The sequence below is a fragment of the Limanda limanda genome, chromosome 6, assembly GCF_963576545.1.
Source record: "Limanda limanda chromosome 6, fLimLim1.1, whole genome shotgun sequence".
Classification (NCBI taxonomy): domain Eukaryota; kingdom Metazoa; phylum Chordata; class Actinopteri; order Pleuronectiformes; family Pleuronectidae; genus Limanda; species Limanda limanda.
In genome coordinates this window covers 22,634,478-22,652,604 of record NC_083641.1, presented here as the reverse complement: position 1 = coordinate 22,652,604, position 18,127 = coordinate 22,634,478, and the positions used below count along the sequence as shown (strand labels likewise).

Below are 18,127 nucleotides of genomic sequence, written 5' to 3'. Positions count from 1 at the left end.
CCACAACAAACACGGGGGACTTGTTTGCTAAGAAGGAGACGGCCGGCCTACATCACAGGTCAACCTCAGCATATTGTCAAGTACACACAGTAAACTGCACTTTAAAAAGCCTGAGTTTTTAACACTTGGTAAACTTCCAACCTTTGGAAGAAGTGACTGACGGCCAAACAGAAAAAATATCTGTAAAATATCTGTAAAATGTTAATGCAACAGGTTCAGGACTGAGAGAAAATCACTTTCTAGGAACGTCAGCAGCTTTGAAGAGTTTTAGAAAGATCAGTGCTTCCCTCTGCTGGTGACGGTAAATAAGGCTGCATGTATGAGAAATACTCACACTTTCTCACTATTCAAATACTCATGTTGCTTATGGTTTAAGTTCAAGTTTATGTGCCATTTTATTTAAGTGGATAGATGCAAAGCTCTGTGCTGTATTTTATATCTGTCATTATACAATATGGGCGCCTGAAACACTGACATTTCTTTCTATCTTTATTGGAATTGCACTCAGCCCTGACTCTTTTTATTTAATGGCCTATTTTTTCCTCTTGCCAACAAATGTTTAATAATAATAATAATAATAATAAGATACAACAAAGGTAAAATATAAACGTCTTGTGACAATGTGATTCATACAAGAGAATATATTTAAAATAACATAAGATTGTGTTAAAATACATTTAAAAGAACAGGAAATAAAAATAAATAAGGTAAATTAAATACAGAAAATACAGAACTACAGAAAAGTAGTAAAGAAGATTATTTGTGATGATTTGTAATTTCAGCAGCCAGTTTATAATTTAGAAGAAGTGAATATATAATATCATTTATATTTTAAATTGATTCACTCAACTACTGTAGTAGAATAAATCATCATTAAAATAATTGCATATCACTTTTCTTTCATTCTTCATATAGTGGGAGAGAAATTGCATTAAATTAAAATTTACTAAGAGGTTAACTTAGTTTAACCTCAGTTGTCACCAGAGTTACTTTTACTTTTACACACAACAACACACACACGCAGCTGTTTTCCTTGTAAATGAATATTAACGGTCACCGCCTATTCCAGAAAATCTCTGCACCTTAGCACTGTACGTGCCCATAACTCTCTCACTGTATATATATTGTTTCGTTTTATATTGTTTTATATATATATATATTGTTGTTTAATGTCTGATTGTTTTATGTGCACCAACCACACCAAAGCAATTTCCTGTATGTGAATATATACTTGGCAATTAAAAAAAAATTCAGATTCTGATTCTGATACTGAAAACTAACGTTAAACTCAATTTCCCACAATGCACCTGTGAGTGGCGGCGGCAGCGGAGGCGGGACGGAAGTTGTGCACAGTGTGTTTATGTGTTTTCTCTGTTAAACGGATTATAAAGTTTATTCGGAGTGAGACTGAACGATGAGCATCGACCACACGGAGGCTGCTCGGAGGAAGAGGAGGTTCAGCTCCTGAGTTCCACTGAGGGATGAAGAGCAGGAAGCAGAGAGTGACGCCAGCAGGAGGAGGAGGCAGGAAGAAAGGTAAACTGCTGTTAGCTCAGCTAGCCGCTAATGCTAATGTTGTTAAGTAGCTGCCCAACTGTCACGTTAGCCTCGTTTGTGATGTTGTGTAGATAACGTGTTGTTCGCTTTCTCCTTTGGTTTGTGTGACTGTTGTTGTAACGTGTGTTGACAACGCTGCTTGTTTGTTTGTTTGCGTCATTTTTAAACTTTGTGCCAGTTGTGTAGCAGTTTGTTTTGGCTATAGATGCTGCAACTGACTTATAACATCCTCTTCGTCTTAATAGCAAATATTTAAAAGTTACCTAGAGGCTAAAGCTAGTTTCATAAAAACACTTCCCACCCCCACAATCTAAAGTTTTAAATGTATTGTTGAAAAAGTTTTTTTTAAATCATCCCCATTGTGAGCTATTATTATTTTTATTTCTTTTATTTTGAAATTTTCAGTGGTAAAAAACAAGATAAGAAATTGTTTTTCAATTCTACTACAATTGTTTTGATCAAGTCTTTTCTTTCGATTTAATTAGTAAAGTAAAATCACAATACATTGGAATATGTTATGTAAACTCATATAATAATATACATTCACAATTTCTAGACTGTCTTTACACCGATTACTTTTTTACAATGGTGTGTTTTCAGGTATCCATCATATTGTTTCCTATGGAGTCCATAAACAATAATAAACTGTTCCCAGACCTAGTGAACAGAACAGACTGTCAACATAGAGCTCTCACCTGTTTCCTGATATGATGACTTTGCTATTTACTATGTTTTCCTTCTGGTCATGCATTGCAATTCTTTTTTGCAGTCCCCACCGATGTGTCCCCCTCCACCAGCCTCCCTCCCCTGGTGGAGGGTCAGCTGAGATGCTTCCTGCAGCTGACGATAAGCAGAATATTATGGACGGTTCACAAGCCTCCGCCCGCAACGTTCGTCAGGCTTCGCTGGTGGGGAGAGTCGACCGACGGCACCCACTTCCTCCCGAGGGACGGCTCGCAGCTCTCGCAGAAGACCGTCAAGATCACAAGTCGCTTTGCCATCCGCTGTGGTCCGAAGCAGTTCACCTCATACCTTACAGGTAACTAAGAAGAATAAATCAGGATCCAGGATTTCACATGTCATGGCGTGAAAGGCTTGATTTTACAGCTGTTTTTCTGAAGTTAAACAACTAATCTGTCATTCATGAACAGATATGGGCTCATTGGTGCTGGAAGTTCTGACAAAACAGGATCATTTGCCGATTGCACGAGCTGAGGTCGCTGGCATCTCTCGTCTTTCTCTGTCACATCCCATCAGCGGGTTTTACACCATTGTATCTCCGACGTCTGAAAAGCTGGGAGAGCTACAGGCGAGTGAAAATATGAATTTACTGCAACCTGCAAACTGCTTTTCAGTATTACCACCTGCGAATTGTGTTGGATATACTAACTTTATTACTACTGTTGTTTTTCTTTCACTTAAAACTCTGTGTGTTGCAGTGTTGGCTCACAAATCTGAAATTGTGCAAAATACAAAATTAGTTATTTCATATGTTTTTATAAGAAGTGTAAAATAAATTGTATCACTATGAAACTGTTGCGGGACAAATGAGACTATGGATGCTGCCACTGTGTTGGTAATGAATGCGAAACACCGACTGAATTCCCTTTTAAAAGTTTCACTTTGTTATTGTTTTGTACCTGCAGTAATAGATAATATTGACCAAATATATTGCTATTACTTTTTAACCACAACTTTATCTTTTACTCCCTCAGGTTTCACTTAACCTGGAGCCTCTGACTGAAGCCTATGACAGCAGCAGCTCATGTCCGCCCACAGATATCAGTGGTGAACACCCACAAGTCACCACACTGACTGTGCCCTCGAGGCCCAGATCACTCTCAGCCGGCAGCGGGAAAGAATCGGTTCGGAGCAGCAGCGGAAACACACCAAGGTCTGAACTAGATGTAATGTTGTTGCTTTTCATAATCAAGTACCTGTGTTTTGTTGTAAGATCTCACCGGTTATAGTTTTCATGTTTTCAGAGGGAAAGACCACTTATATTCCCAAAACCCCCAAAGAGATGAAGGCAAAGACGAGTTTTTGGAGAATCAGATGCCGACAACGAACAGATCTCAGGACAGTCAAAGGGCTGTGAATCCTTCAGGTCAGGAGCCTCGTGGACAAACTACCAATGATATCCTCTCAGGTTGGTCCCAGCGCTACTTTACATCAGATGTTCTTCGACAAATTTAACAATGGTTGAGCAAACAACACCTTTTTCACCTCAGTTATTTTAGAGCGTGGGAACAAGCTTAGAAACGCCATGGTGCTGTCATCTTTGACATATGACATGGATTCTGCTCCAGCTCTGAAAGACGCCCCCCTCCCGCTCCCAAAGGACAACATCCTGCCACCTTTCAAGTTAGTGTTTCAAAGGTTCACAAGAAATAAACTTCATCATTTTCTAACTATCTTAAACACAGTTTATAATAATTCATTTCTGTGTCCACAGGCCTGTGCTGTCTCCCTCTGGAATGTTTCTTCAAAATATGTTGCATGCTGACTCATCTCTTAAACCCTCTGATGACCTTGCTTTAGTCCCTGAATGTGACTATGACTATATCGCTGATATAGACAACAGAGCCATAGATATTCTCCTCGGCAGGTAGCTGTTTCTTTATTTACTTTTAAATGTGACAGAAAATGTAAAGATTTCTTTCAACATTGTAATATATATTTTTTAGCTTGAACACATCTCCTCTGCCTCTGTGGGATGGAGAATGCTTCTTGCCTGAGACTCTGTCTGGCTACAGCAGTGTTTGTCTGGATAGTGAGCTCAATGATCCCCAGTACGATACAAGCTTACTGGAAAACCTGTTCTACAAAACTCCTGTAAGTAGAAGATTCAACAAATGTTCAGTTTGCTGGGTTTTTCAGCAGAAGTTTCTTTAAAAGCTGTCTTGTCTCCTTCAGATGTCAGATACCAGACCAGATGACACAGAGCCAGAGGGTCAAGGACCAGGGTCCTTGAGTAGAAATCCGCCCACACAGCTGACACAGTCTGGACCCAAGATTAGTGGAAGGTGAGGGCCTTTACATGAGTCTTAATTTATGCTGCTTGGAGAGTGAAAATCTCCTTCTAGTGTTTTTTGTTTCCACCTGTAAAGGTCTAAATGAGATCTTAGTGACCTTGTTCTATAAGGACATGTCTTCTCCATAAGGAAATTTACCAGGTTAATCAACCAGTTGCATGTTTTGTATGAGATATGCACAGGGTACCAAAATAACATGTATATAATGGACAAAGTATACATTATATATACACACAATTAACCAATAAGTGTATATAAAGATGGTCAAACGACAGCTCCCATAAGTGAACCCAAAACATCTTGAACGCCCTCTAGTGGCTGGCTGCAGTATTGGTCATAAAATTTGCCACCTTAATGTTAGCAGATAGGACAAAGTGAAAAAACATGTACATACTAATATGTTCATGTTCATGTTCAATAGGTTTTTCTGATAACTTGCATTTAATTAGTTATTCAGTGCTATACAAATGTGATGAGTCATCATGATTAACCTTTGAGACAATTTTTTTGACCATATCTCGACTCTGTCCAGTCCAAATCCAGAAGCTGGTGAACTTCCCGGCCTGAGTGCAGAGCAGTTGTCTCTGCTGAGTTTGATCCGAGAGGCAAGAGTGACCATTGAATCCCTGACTGTACCTACACACAGCAAAACCACCTCACCCAGGAAGACGTCCAGTAAAGGGAAACCTCCTCGACCATTAACCAGCAAAAAATGGTAGGAAAAATATAGTTTTTATGACATTATGTTGATCTCATTTAAAACTGTAACTGTTCTTATGACTAACAAAAGCCTGTGACATCTTACCCTTTTATTTATTTCAGCACTTATTTTGTTGAGTACTCGTTACCGATGGCATCCACTTCCAGTCGACATGATGGTGGTAAAGCTGGAGATGGGGAGGTGATCAGAGCAGTTTCTAGTAAAGTCACAGAAGGAGGTATGACCCACTAGAATCTGCCTTTATGAAACCCACCTATCTTTTTCACTCTGTGGTTTATGGCTGTATCTGAAACATATTCTATTTTTGTTTTAAAGCGGTGAAGTTCCTTCAGCACTCTGTGTTTCCTGTCCACTTCAGCACAGCTACAGTTAAACGTTGGTGTCAAACTGATCTAATTTTCAAGATTTACTCACGAAAGAGCGACCAAAAGAAAGTAAGTAGCTCGTAACTAAACATGAGTTGTAATGTTTATCACAACACACAACACAGTCCAGAAAATCTATTACGGCAGTGTTAACACAATAACACAAACATTCAACATTAGTTGACACTGTACGTTATTTGCTGTATTTTAAAAGCCATTAGTGAATGTTTTGATTTTCAAATACCATTTCTGACATGTTTTTTTTCAGTGAGATTTCTGTGTGAAGTAAAGCTTTTCCTTTTTTCTGTGAAATGCTTAGAAACTGAGATATGCATCATAATAACCGCACCACAATATAAATGAATGACTTGTCTTGTTGCAGGCTGTTCCCATCGGTAAAGCAGTGCATCCGCTGCGTTGTCTACTGCAAAGCAAGCAGCTGAGTCAGTATGTCGTCTTACCCGTGCAGAGGCTGGAAGGAAACTTGGATTTGCAAGAGATCGGACCTCTTGTGGTAATATAGAGTTTTTTTAACCTATGAAATAAAGAGCATAATGAGAAAATGTTACTATAGAACAATAGCTTCTAAATATATGTAATGGTATATGACCTCTTGTTTAAGTGCAGAGCTGAAGTGTAGTTGGTGACTTAAACTAGTGTAATGAGTCACTGACAAAAATCTTCTTTAAGTGCTTTTTTCAAATATCCAGCAATGACATTTTTTTAATATGAAGAATTCCAAAAGAGTTTGGTGTGTTTAACAGCTCTTTTAGTTCCTGAAGCAGAGGATCATGAAGACTATAGAACTCAGTTGGGCTGTGTTTCAGTTCAGTGAGTGAGACAATGCAGCCTGAGCTCCAGTCAACTCATTGACTGATCAGATTTGGAGCATAACCAACTTAATTACAACTTGTGTCAGCAGAGGCTGCTGTTGCTCAGCAGAAGTTACCAAGGTTTTCTTTGATGTTCACAAAGCCTGATGCTTGTGACCCCAATGAATGTCAAGGTAACTGTTATTTTTCTTTTTAGGTTTCACTGGAACTTTCAGCAGGTGGCAAAGTTAACTTCTCTGGAAAAAGCAAAAGCAAGTTGCCTCGGAGAGAAATGTCACCCTCACAGACTGAACCCATCCAACAGAGAGATCCCACCTTCAGATCTAATCTTGTTCAAAGTGGCAGAGAAGAGTCACCTGCTATAGAAGAGTCCAGGTTAAATGTTTGGACTCCACAGAAACCCTCAAAAGGACCCTCCTCCCATCCTGCTGTCAACACACCACCTTATGAATCATGGCAGCAGGTGGATGAGAACCCCAAGGTTCTGCTTCATACACTACTCATGGTGCCAGATGGAAAGAACTTCAGCTGTGGGCCCATGCAGACTCCAAATGTCTACTTGAACTGTAAACTCTTTTGGTGTGATGAGATGGCGAGATCTGTTGTCAGCTGGGGTCAGACTAACCCTTCGTTCAACTTTGCTCAGGTCAGTCCTGGAGATCAGGAGTCGTCTAACGATATCTCAGTGATAAAATTAAACTATGAGGGAATGTGAATTCAGGATCTCATTGACCCCAAAAGTTCTTTTCTCCATCTTCTGTGTTAGGTGACTCCTGTGGCTTTAACTACTAAGCTGTTGGATCGCATGAAGAATAACTTGATGGTGATTGAAGTGTGGCAGAAAACAGGAAGCTCAGGGCAGGATCGACTCTTGGGCCTTGTTAAATTACCTCTTCACCAGTTCTACATGTCATTTAGGTAAGTCAGGGAAAGAGAAAATACACACGCTGCAGCCCATGAAATTCAAATACAAGTGTGATATCTTGTATCCTTTTTTATTCAACTTGCCTTCTCAGAGGGCAAAGTGTTACTTGAAGTGAAAAGGAGAACAGTCTATTATCCTCTTGATTTCCACGGCAGTGTACATTGATAGGATGTCTGTCTTTTTATAAAACAATGTCAAAGTGCTGTGCATGGTAAGAAAAACCACAACGATATTTATTTATTGATTGATTTATTGATTGATTTATTACTCTTCCTTACCTTAACTTTCCTGGAGGTAATCGACTTACTCAGGAATTCTCAATTGCTTAAACAGGTTTCCATCAATTGGACTCCAGAGATGCAATAAATGAGATCGGTGTATGTGACACTGTGAGGACAGAGGCTGAGTGATTTGGATTGTTGGTGATTTGAAAAGTTTACAGTTAGTGACTCAAAGGCAAATATTCCTCTAGACTTTCCATAGGTTTTTATGCAAAAAAGAAAATCAACAAAACCCTTTTTTGTTGATTTTCTTTTTTGCATAAAAACCTATGGAAAGTGACCATAGAGCTTTCCATTGGAGCAGGAGTCCAGCTGTATGATTTTACTATAAATATTTTCAGAGCTAATCAAATAGTTTTAATTTTCAAGTTTCTGATGCTCCAGATGGAAAGAAAATTTTGCATTCATGGGACTAATTAAACGCCAAAACTGAAAATGTTCAATGGCAAGGTCAATTAACTAAAATGCACCTGTCACAGTGAAACCGGTGACCCTTTCTTCTTCACCTCCTCCTCACCAGAGATCCAAAGATTGCCCACCTTCTTCTCCAGGCACAGTACCCTGTTCTAGGGGTCGACTGCTACATGCCGATCATGGATGTGTTCTCAGGAAGTTGTAGAGGAAACCTCAGGGTTGTTTTGGCCATGGGGGGATCAGAGCAGATAGTTGCCCTCCAGCGGACGAGGGACGACGAATACGACAATCTGTCTCATCTTGTGAAACCAGTTCATCTGCTGGATCATCAGGCACGTTCACAATCAAAGGTCCGTGTTAATATTTGCTTTGCGGTATAATGCTCTCGGTCATTTGTGTATGTTGCTGTAGCACAAACTAAAAGAAATCAGTCCTTTAAATATGCCACATTTAAGTGTGTTTGAAGAATCTCTGATCTCATTCTAATGTCATCTGAACATGATAAACAATGTCATTTAACACTTCCTCCCACAGGTGACGGCAGCAAAAGGTGAAGCTATGAGAGAGCATCTGTTTGTGATCAAAGTGGAGAAAGTCAATGGGCTGACACCGCTGCAGTCTACAGTGTGGGGAGAAGCTGACTGCTACATCCAGTACAGTTTCCCCTGTCAGGACGCTGACGCAGCTGCATCACTGGACCAGAGCATCATCGAGAGCAGTAAAGCCATTTAAAAACATACTCAAATCCCCTGAGAATCCTTTCTTCTCTGTGCATCACTATAACCTCTGTCTCATCTCTGACAGGTGTGAACCTGAAGCCGTTTCGTACCACCACCAGTCTCTGTGTCCCCGACCCGGAGTTCGGCCACACTGAGACTCATGTGCTCGTGGTCCCTGAAGGAGTTCCCATCCAGAGGCTGCTGCTGAGCTCTCTTTCCAGTCAAGGCCTCTGCGGCGGGGGAGGTGTCCAGTTCGAAGTGTGGTGCAGGTTTGTGGTTGTTACTTTTCTATGTTGAAAACACTATTACTAAAGGTTTGAATGCACGTTAATGCCAGATGATATACATTTACTGTATGGTGTAACTGCTCGATGCAACACTTCAGTGTCAAAGTTATCAATCATGTAATTTTGATTGAAATGTAATAACTACAATATTAAAATGCTTAATTCATACTTCCTAATCCGTGTTTCTGCAGATATTATTATCCAAATGTCAGAGATCAGCTTGTGGCCAAAGGTTTGCTTCCATTGTCCAAGCTGTGTGCCATGGTCACCATGCAGCGACAGCAACCTAATGAGGCCCACAGGTTCTCGTTACCCCTGATCCCCAGGACAGATGATCCCACGGGACATCAGCCCCATCCGTCAGGTACACAGACTCACACAGCAGTGGCATCATACTGTACGCACACATATTTAGTGTCTTTAATGTTGTGACTGGTCTGGTTTGTTTCTCAGGCCTCTTAGATGTTTGCATTCGGTACAAGCACCGGCCGCTGAGACGTGAAGGACAAACTGGTCGAGGAGCTGCCTCTCGTGTTGTGACACTCGTGGTTCAAGTGCACAGAGCATCCGGTTTGCAGGCAGCTGCAAGGTACATCTCCAGCACTTTATTTGTTTTACAATGTAACAATTCAGCATTCAGTTACTCTTTAAAACAGTGATATTTTAACCATCAGTTAATTTACTTTATAATTAATGTGCTGAGTCAGAGCTCTGCTGCTGTCAGAGCCTGTATCAACATTTCACTGCATCAAACTGAAAGTATTCGCATCTTCTGTTGCAGGTTGTTATCAGAACAAGATGAACGGTTCAGCTACTTTGCCGATGTGGGGGTGAACATCTATGTCACAGTCCAGCTCTCCGTCTTGCCCGAGAGTGAGAGGAGGTGCACCCGCACAGTTGCCAGGACCTTCTGCCCTGAGTTCGATCACCACATGGAGATGTCCTGTGATCTGCTTGTTCAGAGGAGCAGTGGAGAAACGTACAGCCTGGCTGAGCAGCTGGAAGAGGCTTCTGCTGTCTTCACTGTTTGGAACAGAGACAATCGCAAAGGTTCAAGAGAAGTCATCATGTCTATAAGGCACTATTACAGATTGATTAGAATGTTAAACAGACAGTTTTATTTTTTACTTCCTGATTAGTCGCTGGAGACAAAACAGTTTTATCATCAGATAATTTTTTATCACGTCATAGTTAAAAATGCCAAATTTCTTTTGGTTTAAGCGTCTCAAGTGTGAATATTGGCAGATTTTCCTAATCTTCTGTGATGTGAAAAAAACTTAAGATCTTATTTGTTTGTTTTGTGTGTTGCAGCAGTGAACATTTCCAAGCCTAAAGATGCGATGTTGGGTACTGTGAAAATACCACTAGCTGATCTCATCCATAAAAGAACAGGTATGTTGAACCCTTAGATATCGTTGACCAAGAGGATGACCATAGTTGTGTTTGTATCATAATTGTTTTTCTTCTCTGAATTTAAAGGTATTTCTGGCTGGTTTGGTGTGTACATACCTCAGGAAACCAGCTCTCAAGATGTGCACCAGCAAGTCTTGGTGGGGGGCCTCGAGATCTCTGTCAACTTTGCCCACAACTCAGACAGAGAACGAGTCATTAAAGCTGCTCAGGGTTTGGGCTGGGTACTGAACCAGAGCGATCACGAAATGCAGGATGAAGAAGAAGCGTGGGAAGAAAGCATGAAGACACTCTCCTTGACCTTTTCAATGCCCAGAGTCTGGATGCCAGTCCACTGTTTGCTGTTGCCGGGCGACAGTGATCTTCAGCGCTCCACCTACTGCTACTTCAGGTACAAGTTTTACGACCAGGAGGCCGTCTGCTCGCAGATGAAACACCCGTGTGTCGTAGAGGGGGGGGAGGACACCCAGGCCACAGTGAATTTTGAAGGAAGTGAGACTTTGGAGCTGAGGAGGACTCAACCTTTACTGTGGTATCTACGAGAGGAGAAGCTGGAGGTGCAGGTGTGGGTTGCCTTCAAGAAGGAGAAAACCAGGAGACCCACGGATACAGACCGGCTGGTGGGTTCTGCATTTGTCGATCTGTCCTCCCTTGCAAAGATGCCCAAGAAGAAGCTGACTCTCAGCGGTAAGAAATGTTGAGCTGTGTCATAATTTGACCAATAGTTACAGCTTAAATAAAAAACAGTGGTTATATTTGTTTGATTAATCACTGATTTGTGGCTTCACAGGCGTTTACCCGCTGTTCAGACGCTCTGCAGCAGATCTGCAAGGGGCAGCTCTCAGGGTTCACATCACCCTGACGGCAGCTTCCATCCCCAGGGAGGCGTCTGCTGCAGCTGACACCCAGATGGAGTCTGACAGCCAGGGGGAGCACTTTTCAGAAGAGGATATAGCGACAGATCAACCCCCTTCACTAAGTACCCCCAAAAAATCTGCACAAAGTGGACACAAGACTAAAACCTCTAGAACGACTGCGGACATCACATCTGTGCAGCACACAGAGATGAGCTTGGATGAATCTTTCCCTGTGACAGTCACAGTGGACCAGGCCATGCACCTGAACCTGGAAGGTGAGCATACAGTCCATACAGTGTTTTTACTTTGTTCCCCCTTCTTTCCGTAAAATAAAACCTGTCCCTCTCTGGCAGGCTGTCCTCTAGCAGAGCGCAGTGAAGGGACACCATGCTGCTGTGTTTCCTACATCACTGTTGACTCTACTGAACCAGTGACCACGGCTGTCATAGCGGACACTAACTCCCCCATGTGGGATCATCAACACGAGTGCAGGTTTAAATATACAACACACATTCACTTAAATCTTTAAGAGCATGTATAGTTAATTCAAAATAAAAATGTATGTATGTTTGATGTTTTCATTTAAAATCCCCAGGCTTTCAAATCAGCTACTGGTTGATCCACAACAATCTCTTGTTTTCAAAGTCTGGCACAGAGGAGGTAAAGGAGCCACTCTCTACTTTTTAAAAAAAATAATTTTTGTAACATTGATCTGATCTGTTTGATACTTAAATTCACTCTTTGTTTTGTTTCTGTAGAAACTGAGAGGGTGCTGGGATTTGCCTCCGTAGACCTTTCCCCTTTACTCTGTGGCTTCTACTCTGTGTGTGGCTGGTACAACATCACAGACTTCGGTGGTCAATGTCGCGGCCAACTCAAAGTGTCTGTCACTCCGCTGAAGGGGGTCCAAGACCTCCGAGGACAGAGGAGAGCCATGAATGAAGAAGCTGCCAAAAACCGATCTGTGAGAGAATTTATTCAGACATACACAATATCTTTCAGAATAAAATAATCACATACAATGTTAATTTATAAGATGAATGTGTAAACAGACTTTATTCCAGGGCCGACCTCTCAGCTATCACACCACAGCCACATATAGTAGCTTCCCCTCTCACATCAGCCGCTTCCCTGAGCAGAAGATCTCATCACCTGACTACACAGACAGGCTCTTTCCTAAAAGGTTTGTTGAGTACATGTTTGAATATATATTTATATGAATATTTTATACATGCATATAGATTAAATGTTTGTTTTTATGTCATTTACAACTGCCCAGCTCCAATGAGAGAGACTCTCACCTGGAGCACATGGAAAAAGTACGTCTCTACCATCAGAGTCTGCAGGAACAAGCAGCCGCTCACTCGGTCTGTAGCAACCTCAGTCCCTCCCGCTCGTTCCTGTTCTCAGCACTCAGGTATCAGTCCTCAGTTAGACGCACCAACAGCTTTGCTCTGCAGGCAATTTGCATTTTATTCATCTTATCTTTGACTGTGGCCGTTACAGGAAAAAACTCAGCGAGCTCGACAACATCCAGAGATATTTCAGTCATAAGCCTTCTGCTCCCACGCTCCCGTCTGTGACTGAGCAGGACCGTCACAACAAACATGAGGAGCAGGGGACGTCGAGGACGGACACGAATCAGCTTCTTCTGAAGTCCAACCTGTTAGTCGGAGAAGTCAACAACATCATGAGTGGTGAGCTTCTTGTCCATGCTGAAGGGGGGGTGGGGTTCACTTAGTCAGACAAGCTGCAATTCCGGCAAAATGTTACCATTAACGATCTGAAGTGAAAAGTTAATTTTGGGGATTTAAAGATCCTTCTCTGCAGGTTAACCGTGCTCTAGGTTTTTCAACCACAGCAGTTGACCCAGAGTTCACAGAGGACACAGTTAACTGTGTAGAGAGCTCACTGCTTCCATAAAAGGAGGCAGGACTAACTGTGAACTCTGAAGGACCAGCGGTGCTGAAATGTCAGCCAATGGAATAAAGTCAACGCTGCATCGCTGTCACACAGAAAGGGCTGCTGCTATTTATATCACATTATGATTCAGTACTTTCAGGCCTGTAACTTACTCTTAATTTTGTTGTCCTTTATGTTGCTGATCATTTTCTGGATTAAGCTAATTATTGTTTTGTCTAGTCGCAACGCTTAATCAATTAGTATTTTAGTAAGTCCGTTTAAAATTCCTCAGCTATACAAAATAAGTATTAAGAAAATAATGCTGATCCTCGCAAGAGCATTTTGGCTAAAATCTTCACTGTCCTCTTCACGTTGCCCTACAAGGAGATGACCTGGAAACGATTCCCTCAAACCCTCAGAGCGACTCAAGAACTTCCTCTGGTCCCGACCACAACCCTCAAACTATTCCTGAGAGTAACTCCAGGTTCACTTCTTCCCAAGAAGATGTGTCCCTTTCTCTTCAAAAGATGTCTGACGACCATCCAGACTCTGGGGCTGAAGAAGAAAATAATGGACAACACCACAAAGTTACTCAGTCGGAGGATGAAAACGAGGAAAGAACAGATGAATATGAAGATGGAACAGCCTGCGCAAGGGACGTGGGAGTTGATGATGACGAGGAGGAAGATGAAGACTATGACGAGGTTGTGGTGAAGCCGAGGCATCTCAACGAGGTGACTTCTCTAACAGACAGAACCAGTCCTTGGACCAGCATCCACTCAGACCCTGACATGGTGTCACTGGAGAGTCTGGAGGCACCAGAGGATTCCGACCGGAGCCAGGACGAGGACGACAAGGAGTCGGTGGTAAATCTGGAGACTTGTGACTCTGATAGAAAACATCAAAGCACAACACCAGAGGAAATTGAGAGTTGCAATGGATCGGGAGATTCAGACGCAGAGAGAGACGATGGAAGGACATTACAAGCTTTAAATGAGAGACGAGCAAGAGATCCCCAAAGCCCCAACAAGGAGTCAGGTGACGAAGATGCATCACCCGCGTTACAGTACACCACAGACTCCCCCGACTCTTCTCTAGACGATGAAGATTCACAGCTACAAACGTATCCTTGACCATTATTTGCTGATGTTGCCGTCTTTTGTATTAGATCTAGGGTTGCAAAGGGGCGGAAAGTTTCCGGTAAATTTTCGGACACTTTACGGAAACTTTCCGTGGGAAGTTGAGCTCGGGAATTTGGGGAATTTTGAAAAAAATAAAAAAGTAAGCTAATTAAACGCTTAGCAATAAAAACATCATACAAAACTCTTTTTTAAAGATGTATGGAATGCAGCACACGCTGCATGTTAAATTTCAACCCTCCACTGTGCTATTATAACTATTTATATCTCTGGCATTGCATCAGTGTTTTTTTCCAAACTTTTTTCTAATCATATTCTACAGAACAATTCCACGTGCACTATCTCATGTGTGGAGACATTTCACTCCATCCAATGTAGAAGGAAAGGCTGTGTACATTAGCAAATACTGTGCAAAGACCTATGTTAAGAATTACATAACGATGCAGAAGCCTATAGCCAAGTGCCAAAAGTTTCGTCAGGGTTCAAATCAGCCTATAACAAAACAAAATGTTTATATTTATGTCTGTATATGACAAGGTAAATACAGTTAGTATAAATTACCTACAACATTTCCAGTTTATTCCCATTAATTCCCGTTAATTCCCATGGAAAGTTTCAAAGTTTGAATGTTCCCGGAATTTTGGTTTAGACCAAAGATTCATGACAGAACTGGTTGAGAGTGTGAACACATGTAGAGTAGGTACACAGGATGTTTAACACAAACAGACCCATGTGGTCATATTTGCATGAATGAAAACTGTTGTTGACTTAGAACAGGGGTGTCAAAACTTTTTATCCCGAGGGCCACATACAGAAAAAAATACGAAGGTCTGGGCCACTCACGCCGCCACGCCCCCCTGCCCTGGAGCGGACTGTTGACAATCGCGTCGCTCAGGGTGGGGAGGGCATAACGGCGTTAACTGAGAAGTACAATACAGTGGGCCATAGTCCATTACATTACATTTAGCTGACGCTTTTATCCAAAGCTACTTATAATAAATGCATTCAAGGGTACCCGAGGGTACAAACCCAGAACAACAAGAATCAAGAAAGTACAATTTCTTCAAAAATATAGCAAAACTACAAGTGCTATAAGTAAGTGCCATTTAAGTGCTACTAAATTGTTAGTTTCAACAAAAACTTTTGTTATTATTATTTATTTATTTTCTTTTAATTTTGAGGCGGGCCAATTTAAAATGGATGGCGGGCCGCAGATGGCCCGCGGGCCGTAGTTTCGACACCCCTGACTAAGAAGAAACACTGCAGTGTGTTTTTAACATATTGTTTTTGCTATTTACCTGTTTCTTTTCATCAATATTTGATCTCAACTATTTGTGTCCATGAAACCATCGCGTTTTCTGTACATGTTTGTTGTCTTTAACCTTTGACCTCAAGCTCGGATCCTGTGGAGGTCCCGAATTTTTTCCTGCCCTCTCACCAAATGGAAGCGTCTATGAGAGCCATTCAACTCGCGCCGTCCTTCTCCAACCCGCCCAGTGACCCAGTGAGTTGATGTCACCGACTCAGCTTTTTCTGACCTTCACACTCACTCTTTCACTCCCTCCACCTCTTTTTCTTTTCACTCATCTCTCACTTGTTTGCTTCGATTCTCGTTAAAAATATAAAGCTGGAAAGTTGTGTCCTTTTCTTCCTGTTCACAAGCAGAATTCAGCTGAGGTGTGTGTGTGCCTGCGTGTGTGTTTGTGTGTGGAACCGTTATGTAGTCTGTGGATTGACAAGGATTAGTTATTAGACATGGTTTCTTTTTTAATGGTCTGGCTGGCTGGAACAAATGATTCATTATGGAATAACACCTACAATACTAATGCATCATTGTTGATTCATAATGGTGTCAGGGAGTGTGTGAAGGGAGCAGACGTACAGCACGTGTTGGTGTAGAAGTTTGTGGAGGGTGTGACCATTTAAATAGGTAGTTACATGATATGTAGCCTGAACCCTGTGTACTCTACCTGACAAGCCTGTTTGACACAGTGACACTTATACCCTCACTATAGAAAGGCTTGTGTTTGCGTGGTGACTCAAGCTTTACTCTGCACTTCTCTTTTGAGTACTCAGTGTTGTTGTTTGAATAACGTCTCGTAATTCCTTTATCTTCAGCATGTTCAGTACAATATGAAATAGTCTTGTTCTGCGTTCCAGGGCCGGATCTCTCCACTCCAGAACTTTCCTCGTCGCAGAGAACGTCCTCAGCGGCCCGACCTGTCGCCCTCGTCCATGAAGAAAGAGACTGAGAGAATAGCAAAAATATTCGCAGCTCACTTCGATAAGAGTCATTAGTGTGTATTTTATAGGATTGTGACTGTTTTATATTTGTAAATTTTAATTTAACATTTTTGTATTTTTATAAATAAATATTCTATGTTTTAAACACTTGAAGCCTTGTTTGTTTGTTTTTATTTTATGTCATTTTGCGTGAGATAAGTGATCCGTCCGTCCATCTGTGTGACTAGTCACTAGACTCCACAGTTTTCTTTTTACAGTGTTATGGGTATAAAGGGATTAAATTCACCTGCACAACCAATAATAAATTATCTGCTCTCCAGGATTTGTGGGCGTGATATGTGTTTTTCTTTTGTGTGTGTTTGTTTCTTGGAACTGGCCTCATGTTGAGATTTGTCCCAACTTTCTGAACCTAACGTTTGAAAGTACAAAAAACTTCACAAAAGGGGCATTTATTTAGCTTTTGTTGAACTGACTGAAGACATTTTAGTTTTAACTCGAAATATGAACACTCAGAAGTTCACTCTCCATTTCCTGTTATTGACATTTACACGTGTTCAACCTTTTTTTTTTACTGCCGCCTCTTTGACTTCCTGTTTGTTTTTGTGGCGTTTCTCCCTGAGCTTTCCGAGTCAGGAAATAGATACAGCTCTACCAGGTTAAAGTCTTGTGATCTACTTTACCAGCATAAAACTCTGCAAGGTCTTTTCTTGATTTGGATCATTGCTTTGCTGCGTGAGTTTTTTTGTATGTAATTTAATGACGTCTTCTCCCCGGCGCTTCACAGATGAGCTTGTTTGTTTTGGATCATGTCCAACTCTTTGCCTTCTCTGCGCCGGAGGCTACTCTTGTTCTCTTCAGACCAGAAAATCTCGAAACCTGTTTCTCATCCCGGCATTTCTTTGTTAATCCCAGTCTGGTCTGTCTTACTTGCATATGACCTGATGAGACAGTAACATCAGCCCTGCCCTGTGTGGGTGGGAGGTGATGCCAGGGACACTTGTTTGATATTTCTTTAATCAACTGTCTGTTGTTGTCTTTGGCCGCCATGTTCCACTTTCATAAGATCGGAGTCAACTTCATTGATGAAGGTGTCACTAAAGTCAGTCGTCCTACAAACCTGCACATACTGGCTTTAAAACAGACTTTATACTGACTGCAGTAACTTTTCTACATTAAGAAAGTATTTATTTATTTGTTTAACTTTTTTATCCATGACATTTACACTTTTCTAGACATTTCAACTTTTAATTTTCTAAATGCTTCCATACGTTTACTCTTCCATGCTACATTCCTGCTGGTCATGTAGGAGCCTCTTGACATTCCTCATAGCTGCAGCAGAGTGTTTGCTGTCATGTGTCTGCTCATGTTGGGCGGTAGAGCAGCAGCAGAGGCTGGTGTGTGTCTACACTCAGTCAGGTGTGTCAGTGGCTGAGCGGCT

General features: G+C 41.5%; 1 protein-coding gene across 2 annotated transcripts; it reads left to right on the top strand.

Moving 5' to 3' along the window:
* Window positions 1–1,343: 1,343 nt before the first annotated feature.
* Window positions 1,344–16,773, top strand: c2cd3 (C2 domain containing 3 centriole elongation regulator). Of its 2 annotated transcripts, none has more exons than XM_061073542.1 (33): window positions 1,344–1,536; window positions 2,327–2,596; window positions 2,709–2,866; window positions 3,273–3,451; window positions 3,543–3,706; window positions 3,789–3,921; window positions 4,013–4,165; window positions 4,245–4,392; window positions 4,474–4,583; window positions 5,125–5,307; window positions 5,415–5,530; window positions 5,629–5,747; window positions 6,061–6,192; window positions 6,708–7,157; window positions 7,278–7,429; window positions 8,238–8,481; window positions 8,666–8,849; window positions 8,936–9,119; window positions 9,329–9,501; window positions 9,591–9,726; window positions 9,919–10,187; window positions 10,449–10,529; window positions 10,617–11,234; window positions 11,338–11,679; window positions 11,758–11,896; window positions 12,000–12,064; window positions 12,163–12,368; window positions 12,469–12,587; window positions 12,684–12,821; window positions 12,911–13,101; window positions 13,691–14,429; window positions 15,841–15,949; window positions 16,606–16,773. In XM_061073542.1, exons 1-33 carry the CDS (start codon window positions 1,482–1,484, stop codon window positions 16,741–16,743), a joined length of 6,597 nt encoding a protein of 2,198 aa, XP_060929525.1. In that variant the 5' UTR covers window positions 1,344–1,481; the 3' UTR covers window positions 16,744–16,773. The 2 variants fall into 2 exon arrangements, with proteins under 2 accessions (XP_060929525.1, XP_060929524.1); XM_061073541.1 differs by having other exon boundaries at window positions 12,457–12,587.
* The last annotated feature ends 1,354 nt before the right edge of the window (window positions 16,774–18,127 follow it).

What these genes read in the sequence shown, in the direction of transcription:
- c2cd3 (XM_061073541.1), top strand. Translation starts at nt 1,482, where the DNA reads ATGAAGAGCAGGAAGCAGAGAGTGACGCCAGCAGGAGGAGGAGGCAGG. An exon ending in AGGCACGTTCACAATCAAAG is followed by an intron (nt 8,482 to 8,665) that starts GTCCGTGTTAAT and finishes TTCCTCCCACAG; the next exon opens with GTGACGGCAGCAAAAGGTGA. An exon ending in GAAGATTCACAGCTACAAAC is followed by an intron (nt 14,430 to 15,840) that starts GTATCCTTGACC and finishes TTTGACCTCAAG; the next exon opens with CTCGGATCCTGTGGAGGTCC.